This window comes from Kryptolebias marmoratus, linkage group LG20 (genome assembly GCF_001649575.2).
Source record: "Kryptolebias marmoratus isolate JLee-2015 linkage group LG20, ASM164957v2, whole genome shotgun sequence".
Lineage (NCBI taxonomy): Eukaryota > Metazoa > Chordata > Actinopteri > Cyprinodontiformes > Rivulidae > Kryptolebias > Kryptolebias marmoratus.
In genome coordinates this window covers 24,383,525-24,394,266 of record NC_051449.1, presented here as the reverse complement: position 1 = coordinate 24,394,266, position 10,742 = coordinate 24,383,525, and the positions used below count along the sequence as shown (strand labels likewise).

The window sequence follows — 10,742 nt, the reverse complement described above, 5'->3', positions numbered from 1 at the left end:
GTAATCATCAAAATTAAACGAAATAAACATTTGAAATATATGAGTTTGTATGTAATGTATGAATATAATATACAAGTTTCACTTTTTAAATGGAATTACTGAAATCAATCTACTTTTTCATGATATTCTAATTTTATGACCAGCACCTGTAAAATGTGTGTCTTCTATATATGGAAGTCATGATCTGTGACAAACATATTTTTTTGTTTGGTTGAATAAAACTTAACTTTACACCTGTATTGTAACAATTCAGTACTGATATTTGTGAACCATTCCACTGCTAACAAAGAGACACAAATTGGTGAAAAGTTGTTGGGGATGTTTGACAACAGCCTTCTAAGAACTGTGATGGAAGAGGCCTTTGTGCTTACAGAGTGGTAGCTGTCTTCTGATGGGACAGCATCAACAGCAACAGTTGTTCACTACATCAGAACATTAATACAGCAGCAGCAGAAAAAACAGCAGGCACTTGTATAGGGCTGTGCAATTAATTAATATTGTAGTTTTGATTTCAATTTCTGATACAAATGATGAAAACAGTAAAATCAAGAAAAAATTATTACTAAAAATATTTTCTATTATTCTGATTTGCCAGTTCCTTCTTGTCTCACCTTGAATAAGCTGCAGAAGCCTACATTTGAATAAATACTTTGTCAACTACTTTAAGTTCACCAAGAAGACAAAAAAAAAAAAAAAAAAAAAATCACATTTGAGGCAATTTACAGGCCAAAAATACAAATTGTTTCCAAACTCAATGAACAATCATTCTTAATAACCACAATTAAAATATTGATAAAAATAATCATGATTGTTATTTTTTTCCATATTTGAGCAACCCTATCTTTTGACCTGTTTGCCTCTCTGAATGTTCAGTTACTCACCAATACAGAGCAAGAAAACCAAAATCAGGATGTGCACAGCAACATTACAGGCAGAGCATACACGTACCCCCTTTGGTTCCTTCACCACTAAGTGGGTGACCTTCTTGTTGAGATTAAGCTGACATTCCCCACCATGGAAGGTTACATAAGCCCACAGAGCGTTGAGATCAGTCGGAAGCTGAAATTTATTCACGATAAAAACAAACGCTGTAAACTACTGAAAATATTTTTTTCAGTTGAAAAAAACATGTTTCCGTTTTCACACATACTTACTCTAGGAAGACAAGCCGTCACACCAAAAAAGATCTGTCCTGATTCTGGAGAGAAGCCAGTGACGCTATAGTTACAACAGTTATGAAAAAAATAACATTGAAAACCAGATCTGTTGCTGATTATTAAACGCTGAACTAAAAGCTGTTTTCATTTCATAAACATTGTACATTCATAGTAACATTTCTATCTCCACCTTATTTTGTAAATTTAAGGTGTTCTGAACTTGATGATGAAAGGATACGGTAAAAGATCTCCACATCGAACAGAGAGAATCACCCAAGAAGGCTGCAAAAAATATATAGGGACAAGTTAAAGCAGAACTGAAAAAGTGTTTTGAAGCCAACATCAGTTGAAAGAAAATCATAAAATATGTATGCTGTAAAATTAAAATAATAATAATTTGACTATTTTTTTTAAAATACTGAATATTGATAAAACCACTCAAGTGTTTTCGCCCCCTGATGTGTGACGTCCACAGAGCTTCTTAGGTTCACAAGCATTCAGCAATTCAACAGTGAGCGGATGAATACAGGTACAATACAGTTCAGTTTTTTGGAATTAATTGTTCAAACTGGCCAGAAATTACCACTGGGGTTTAATTTTTTGACTTCCGAAACAATAAAAACATTCCTTAATGTGGGAATTACTATCAGAAATCTGGTTTGGACCACCACAAACTCCGACCCTCATTAAAGGGGTGGACTGGCTTCACACCAAAGAATTTTAATTTTAATTTTAAAAGAAAGGCAAACAGAGAGGAGAACGTCGCCACAGAGAACGAGGTGAAGAAATGAAATGCTAACTTCAAGCGTGAACGCACTCAGTCATGCAGGTATGAACTGCCTACAGGCCTGAACAGAAAAAAATATCAATTTTGGGAGACACAATAGTGGCAGCTTCATTAGTCACTGTTATTTCCAGGTTTTATACAAGGCTATGATGTGGTACAGGGACTGTAAGGTGTGAGAAAATAGATGAATTAACAGCTACTTTGACAGCCAATTGCTGAAAGGATCTTTTAGGTGTTGTTATTTTATGATAGTCTAAACCTGAATAAAGAACGTGATCCAAAGACAGACTGCTGAACTTGTATCAGGCAGTTTAACACAACACTTTGCTGAGCGAGGTGTAAACACAATGCCGCACTACCCTTACCTTGACAACAGGCAGGTCAAATACTTCTCTGGATTCTCCCACCTCAGGGTTGTCTCCATCCTCTGCAATAATGTGAGTGGCCAGAGCGTTGTAGGACACCTCCTTCCCTTTTCCTGCTTTTAGAAGCTGCACTACCTACAACATCAGCAGAGGATTCAGACATGATCAAGTCTCAGAGGCTGAAGCAGGGTTCCCCCAGTGTATTTAAAGCCTGGTGGGGCACCAGCCCACCCCCTGCCGCCGCCACCAGGCTAAGCTCCGCTTGTTTATTGTAAAATACGTTATTTTTTATACACCTTTTTTTTCCACCAGCACCCCCAAGATCTACCTCTCAGGTAAATTTATACTTGATGCATTGACGCGAGGGTGCGCACGACGCAATCGCGCTGTCCCCGCCCCTGCGCGAAGGCCCTGTGCGGTGTTGCAGCGCATGGTCGTGCACCTCCCAATTCTTGTAACTTTGCACAGATCGCACATGCCGCACTCCATTCAAAGAGGAAGGTTTCGGTTCTCTAGCAGAGCTGGTTCGCCTGTATCAGTATTTATATGATCCCTCCACGAGAGAGCCACAGCAATAAAAATCGAACAAGAGGGTTTAACCAAAAATGGTTAATTTAGCTGAAATTCAGTGAGTGGCTTTACAAGACCGAATAAAGTAAGCATGTTTTGTACTTAGTGAAAATATTAATATGACGCGTGCTAATTTATCCTTGTTTAACAGTAAAATTACAGCAAATTCAGCATTAGATATTCTTTGTTTTGTTGTTCCATGTAGTGATCCAACATGCAGCCTGTCCCACAAAGGGCACAGTACAGTATCTCTGTTTTTTCAGAGTTCTCTGTTGTTATTCATTGGCATTGACAGGAGACGTGTGTTGGTGCCTTGTTTGCACTTTTTCATTTATGTTAATTTAATTTATTTGTAAATGTGACTTAAATTAGGATTCAAACTAGGTGCAAATAATTTGTATTCATTTTAATTGTATTTTTGTTTAAAAAGTATTACAAAAGTGCCTTTTTGTAAAACTGTAGTTGTGTAAGTATTTGGCACAAGTATCTTACAATATCACATAATAAATAGCCATATTTTCAACTTTCCTGTAAACTTTAATCTTTTTTTCTGTTTACTAAATCACGGTTGGCCAGCGATCGGCCACCTACCACCAGGCTTAGCCTCTTAACTGGGGGGAAACCCTGCTGAAGCATCACACAGTCTGGTGCTCTGTACTACAAAGCAGGCTTAACTTACATCAAATTTATTTAAGAGATCTGTTTTAACCCTGAGAAGCGGTTAAAGAAAATGGATGGATGGATGGATGGATGGATGGATGGATGTTTTAACCCTCACAATAACAAATCAAGTTTAGTTGTGCTACAAAGCTGATTATGAAGTCTGTAACCCAGGATTTCTGACTGCACAGTTACATAAAACAGATGGAGAATCAGTTAATCAAACAGTCTTGAAGCTTTTATTTTACAAAAATAAACAAACCCTTTTACAAATGGACTAATGTTTAATTATAACTAATTTAGGCCCTGCATGGAGATTTTTAAGCCCTTCAAGTTTTATAGGTTCTGCTGATCCTAAACGTTTGCTGTAATTTTGTCAATATTTATGAAACTCTTAATATTTTCTCTATTTAATTACTGAAATCAATACAATCACAGATGAAAGATGTTCTACAATAAAGTATATGATTTAGAGTACATACAAAAAATTGGGGGGGGGGCAGCTTTTATGGGGCACTACAGTGCAATATATTGTTCATTTATAAACAGTAGCCCACATTTGAATAAATGTTGTCTAAGTTCAACAAAATGATAATGAAGAAAAACTTCACCGTGATGTTTTGACTAAAGCATGTTGCACATATGTTCTGAAAATATCAGAAAATTAAGTCAACATCTCCATAATTCTTGTCAAAAAACAGAAAGCTCCTTTCCTTTAGTGCTAAAACGGTAGTGTCCATTATTATTGAGCGCGCGGAGGAGGACTATTTGGCAGGAAGTACAGAAAGGTGCCATATTTCTCCAGCACTAGCGAGCGAAATAACGATGGCGCATGCGCTATGAGCGCAACCTAACTGAGCAATATGTTGACAGTTACAGGTTGATGTGAAACGACACGGTGGGAACCTGTGCGGAGCATTAATAGTCATGTACAACACCGACACACATTTAAGGGTTAAACAAGTTGCTCACTAGTTCAACACTGCCACCTACACAGAGAATGAAAGCTAGCACTCTGTAAGACTCCAGAGAGATGAGCTAATGCTAAAATAAACAAGTCTAACGAACGGTCTAATGACTTCAACAGACACGACAGAGAGGAGAAATTCTACTGCTATTTAATTCACCGTGATGCTTTGTGTTCAGTTAGCTTAGCATGTATAATAACAGTGCATCAGACAGGTTAGCATGCTAGCGCCATAGCTGAAATAAAGCTAGCATTCACTGCTTCACCTTTTGGTCAATGTCCCCGACGACGTAGAATTTGACATCTTTAAAAAGTTCGTCAGGAACCTTCCATTCCTCTTCAGACATGATTTTCCATGAACAGAGAGAAAGAGAGTGTGAAATATAAATCAGGCTGAAAGAAGAAAGTTTATAGCTCTCAGTTAACTGGAGACAGCAGCACCAAATCGCCGAGCGCGCCTTGGACTGTACTACTCTGCTCACACATAAGGGGGGATAAACCATTTTGCAAATTCGTAGTGACGTCATGTCACGTGATGCAGTCAGAGGTCAACCGGGATAAAACAGGTGCTCAACGTATTTTCTCAAATTCAAAGCGAATTTTGCATTATAATAAAAAAGACTTGATAAAGTGATCATTCCTGAAGGGGTGGGTTTTTGAAACGAGGATGACTCCGGTCTTGGAGGCAGACTCAGGGCGACAGCAGCTTCTCGGATTACTGATTTTCGGCTAAATATTTTTGGATTTTGTTTTTGGAGGTTCGGCATAAACTGGCACGTGAATTGATCACAATGGCAACTCAGGCAGGAAACACAGGGGATGACATGGTATTTGAGGATTGGACATCTGTTAGTGGTGAGAAAAGACGAGGTAGGGAAAGCGGCTGAGGCAAGATGAAGGACAGGAATATTAAGTTCGATTAGAACAGAGTAGTTCGTAGGAATTTAGTGAAGGAGGACTTCAAAATTATATTTAAATAAAAAAAAAGATAATGAATAGGGAACCATAACTCCGATTGTAAGAGAACTAAAAAATAAAATTGGAGACAAATGACAAAGATATTAAGACATAGAAAATAGAGGTAACTTGTGAAACTAAGGAACAAAAAACAAGATTTTAAACGTCGAAAGTATTCGCAAAACTACAGTAATATAAACATTCATAGAAAGAAAGATTGTAGGAGAGAGCAAAACAATTAAATCTGTGAATAAAACCCACTGCAGTGTTCAAACCTGATAAAGATGGAGAAGGAAGAAACATCACAGGTAACCATGTATTTACTATTTGTGCAAACACTATACATTACTGTACTATATACATTAAAATCAACTATATGCACTTTTCAGTCTGTGTCCGGGCCACCTGGACATGCAGCATCCAAGAAAATGGATAATTTATGGGAGCTTCTTGATAGTCGAGTTGGTTAGTTGTGTTATCATCAGCAGCAGCATGTTTTTATTTAAATATTGACTAAATACACTTTTTTTTCTTCTAGGTGCCACTCAGAACACCCACAGTGTTACTGCAGATGCTACAGTTCAACGTTATTTGTCAGAGCCGTACCTGTCCAGAGTAGAAGACCCACTTACATACTGGACCCAACGCATAACAATTTTTCCTCATCTAAACAAACTGGCAAAACGATATTTGCATATGCCAGCAACATCTGTGCCATGAGAGCGTGTCTTCTCTAAAGCTGAAGAGGTAGTGAGTCAGAAGAGAAGCAGACTGAAGCCAAAAACAGTGAAAACTATTCTTTTTGAATGTCTTTGAATGTCACTCAAAGCCTTTTCTTATATGAATCACTATCATGACATCAAAGCATAAAGTTATGTTCTCAGATAGTAATAAAATAAAAAGAATAATTCATGGAATAATAATGATATTTACAGTTCAACAGGACAAGGTGTCACTATTGTTAAAAAAGGTCATGTTTATTGTAACATCCTCCTTTCAATTTTATATAAACTACAAAAACAGGTTTTGTTGGAAAACATGAGCTGCAGAACAAAATGTAGAACAAAAGATATGCACTTTGTGTACACTCTTTACCTTCTGTCCCATTTTGGTCCTATCGACTCCCATTATAACCACATATTTTTGATGAACAGTTATCCTAGCATTTTAAAATAACTTACCCATGAAAACCAAAATAATCTAACCTTCTACCTTCAAAATACAAGGAAAACTGGTTTTAGGTGTGATAACCCCCCTAAAATTACCACAGGCCCCATTACTTTATTTCATCATGTTTCAATGGGGACATGGTTCTATTACCTTTTAAAATGCATGGCAATAAAAATAATGAACACCACAAAAATAGCCCTGGTGTGTTGGCAATGATATAAAGGAGTGATGTGAATGTGATTGAGAAAATATTTTATCTGGTCGTGTGTGTGTGTGATTTCAGGAATCAAAAGCCAGGTAGGCTTCAGTGTCGCAGAATACATTACTGGTGATCTGGCTCTGAGTTCGATGGTAAACTGTCCCGGCCAGACAGGCAAGGAAAGACAAGTTTGCACCAATTAGGTACCTGTGGAGCAGATAGAACTGTTCAACCTAGAGAGGGTCATATGCATTGATGAACAGCTGGTCCCTTTTAAGTATGGGTTGAAGATTTGAGCTCTTTGTGATGTGCAGACCTCATATGCATGGAGGCTCCAAGTGTATACAGGAAGGTCTGGTTCAGAACCTAGAAAGCACAACAAATGGTTGTGCTTCAATTCACTGATGAGCTTGAGGGGCACACTGTGACAACTGACAATTTTGTCACATCTTTTCCACTTGCTGAGAAGTTACAGAAGAGAAGGATGGCCCTTGTTGGGATACTTAGGTCAAACAAACCAGAGCTCCCACCACAGCTGCTCAACATCAAACGCAAAGAGATGCTTTCTTCTGTATTTGCATTCACGTGCAACAGGACTGTTGTTCCTTATGTCCCAAAGAAAGGCAAAAATGTTACTGTCTTGAGTACCAGACATCTTCAAGTCAAGTCAAATTTATTTATATAGCACTTTTCAACAACAAGGCGATACAGAGGATTGTCTGGAATGTCCTACTAGCCCAAGGCCAGGTCCAAGAGAAGGAGGATGAGCTGCAGCCAGGACCTTCCAGAAAGCAGAAACCAGTGTGTCTTGTGCACGCAGCCCAAAAGAGTGTTGAACCAGTGTGCTAGATGTGTAGCACATGCATGCAGATTGCACCTTACAGTAATCTGCTGTGTGCTTTGACCCATGAATGCATGGTTAAAAAATCCTTTAAAATGGTTTAGTCTGAAGTTATAAAATGTTTCTATGTTGTAAAGTGAATCATTTCTTTTGTCTTCAAATTTTTATTAAGGTTTTATAAGAGGTAGCTTTTTGGGACCTGAGGGTAAAGAGTGTCGGTTTTTATGCTGGTGTAAATTCTCAGTCATCCAGGCCATGGTAAATTCAAAAATGGTTAAAAATCAAAAACAGAGGAAAGAACATTGTCATTCCTTACATTGCTGGAGTATCCGAGAAACTCTAAAGGATTTTCTCCAAACACAACATCCCAGTACATTTCAAACCCAACAAGACTCTCAGACAGAGCCTGGTCCACCCTAAGGACAAAACACCCAAACACAAACTGAGCGGAGTTGTGTATGCAGTTCAGTGCAGCGAAGAATGTTCAGACCTCTATATTGGAGAGACCAAACAACCTCTCCACAGATGCATGGCTCAACACAGGAGAGCCACCTCTTCTGGACAGGACTCAGCGGTTCACCTACACCTCAAGGATAAAGGACACTCCTTTCAGGATCAAAATGTTTATATTTTGGACCGAGAAGACAGATGGTTCGAGAGGGGGGTAAAGGAAGCCATCTATGTCAAAAAGAAGAAACCAACATTAAACAGAGGAGGAGGTCTCAGATTCCAGCTTTCAAAAACATATAATGGAGCTTTAGGCCTGATCCCCAGTCAGTTTCACTCCAATCAACACCTGCACTCATGTGACCAGAGTGGCCCATCAGTGAGTCAGACAAACAAGGACCCTAACGAGCCCCTATTGTTAGGAGAGTGAGAACAATTTGCAAGCAATCCAGCTTACATCACAGCTCAGCTTTAAAAGCTCAACTCCACACTCTCTATTTCTGAATTGAGAAAGCTTTTCGGATGAGAAGCGAAACATCTTCAACTACAGAATAGAAGTCCAGTTGTTTTTGTTTTTTAACCACTTTTGAAGTGTCGGTTTTTGCTTTTAGCTCTCATTGCTCCAAAAATAATAATGCATAAAAATCAATGTTGCTATTTGTTGGACCTGGTCTATGCTTAAACACCCACATTAAATAAAATTCCACTTTGCTGTTTATTTTTGGAAAATATTGCATGTTTTAGATTTTTCTTCTTCAAAAATTAGGATTTTTTTGGACAAAACAGGAATAAAACATAGAAAAAATTTTAAAATATCAAAAACTTTATATCTCTGGATAGGTCTGAAGCTGTTGAAAAGATATAATGCAATGAAAATTTTAAAAAATTAAAAATATTAAATTTTTACTACAGTTTTATAGAATGTACCATTTTGGTCACAAAGGTAAAAAGTGTCCGTTTTCACTTTTAACTCTAATTGTGCCAAAAATAATAATGCATAAAAATCATTGTTGTTATTAATTTTCAACTTGGTCAAGGCTAAAACACCCACATAAAAATATTCTACTTCAGAGGTTTTTTGTGGAAAATATTGCATATTGTGGGTTTTTCTCCTTCAAAAAAATCAGGCATTTTTGGACAAAAAAGGCCTAAAAACATAAAAAAGATTAGCAAAATATGAAAAACTTTATATCTCTGGATAGGTCTGAATCTGTTGAAAAGATTTAATGCAGTGAATGTGAAAAATATATATATATATATATATTGAATTTTTATAATAGTTTTATAAAGTGTACCATTGTGGGACGCAAAGGTAAAGAGTGTATAGACATTTTTAAGGTGCCGCAAGGGTTAAATGAAGTTATCAATTTTATTCACGTCAACTGTAGTACATAAAAACAAGCATTAGATGTCACTATTTGAGAGTGTATCGAGCACTTTGACACAATAGGCCATTTTCGGAGCAACTATCTCAAACTGGTTCAGTGATTCAGGAAGCATCGGTTTCACCATCACAAATAAACATTTAATAATATAAATATTAAAAGAGGTCAGAGAGGTTCTGTAGGGCTGTGCCAGCAATTTTGTTGCACATCCTGACAATCCCCAAGAGTTTGTTTCTGTACATACTTGTTAAAAGTCCAAACCAGCAGATTAAGTTAAAGGTTAAAAGATACTCAGTAAAACATTCTCATAAAAGTACAATTCCTATTAAAACCACAAAGCCTCTGATAGAAATACATTCTATGAGCTTTCTTACAAAGTGAGTCCACATGCAGGTCAATGATCAGTCTGTCATCAAGTAAAGAGTTCCCAGGTATTTAAACTAGTGCACCATTCCATTTGAAGTTACTTGTAGACTCTGGAGTTTCTGTTTATTTGCCAGGAACTGTCTACAAGCAACATTTTACATGATGCCCATTGACAGAACCAACAGTTAAACTGGTCACATATGCCAAAGGTGACTTACATTACAATGTACGTTTTAGGACATCCTCAGGTCTCAGGAAAAACATCCTCAGACATCAGAAGAAAAGGCATCAGGTCTCAGGAAAACAGCACGTCTCAGGAAAAACAGCGTCAGATATCAGACTAAAAAGTCTCAGAAATAATTGTCTCAGAGAGAAGCCTGCAGGTGGTGCTGTTGACTGGATTTTTTTTAACCAGATTTATTTATCTTCATTGTTACAAACACAAATAGAAAGCAAACTGATATGAGCACAAGCACAAATAATATTTTTCAAACAAAATGTGTATGACACAATTTTCATGAGAGTAATGTTTTTTGATAAAACCTTGAGTTTTACTGGCAATTTTGTGACAATAATGTTGAAACTTAGCAAAAAAAATTTAAACCCCCTACCATTTTAAATATGTTGTGTGGAATAAAATACCTTAAAGATTCTGTCATCTCCAAACATTTTTGACTTTAAAGATGTAATTAGAGATCAACTCTTACTAATGTCTTAAGGAGTACAGGTGCTGGTCATAAAATTAGAATATCATGAAAAAGTAGATTGATTTCAGTAATTCCATTTAAAAAGTGAAACTTGTATATTATATTCATACATTACATACAAACTCATATATTTCAAATGTTTATTTCGTTTAATTTTGATGATT

The 10,742-nt window shown here is 37.0% G+C and overlaps 1 protein-coding gene and 1 long non-coding RNA gene across 2 annotated transcripts in view; one reads left to right on the top strand and one right to left on the bottom strand.

The window, feature by feature from the left end:
• The window catches only part of paxip1 (PAX interacting (with transcription-activation domain) protein 1), a 50,179-nt gene extending 45,196 nt beyond the window's left edge, over positions 1-4,983 (bottom strand). Inside the window, exons 1-5 of the mRNA XM_017436071.3 lie at positions 4,773-4,983; positions 2,310-2,444; positions 1,396-1,439; positions 1,155-1,218; positions 949-1,059 (exon numbers count right to left, since the gene is read on the bottom strand). Coding sequence (XP_017291560.1) covers positions 949-1,059; positions 1,155-1,218; positions 1,396-1,439; positions 2,310-2,444; positions 4,773-4,853 — 435 coding nt within the window. The 5' untranslated portion in view covers positions 4,854-4,983. The remainder of the gene's footprint in view (positions 1-948; positions 1,060-1,154; positions 1,219-1,395; positions 1,440-2,309; positions 2,445-4,772) is intronic.
• Positions 4,984-5,024: 41 nt separating this feature from the next.
• On the top strand, positions 5,025-6,386 carry LOC108247724. The gene is made up of 3 exons (XR_001809090.3): positions 5,025-5,771; positions 5,853-5,928; positions 6,002-6,386. It is a non-coding gene; the product is annotated as an uncharacterized LOC108247724 (long non-coding RNA).
• Positions 6,387-10,742: the final 4,356 nt, after the last annotated feature.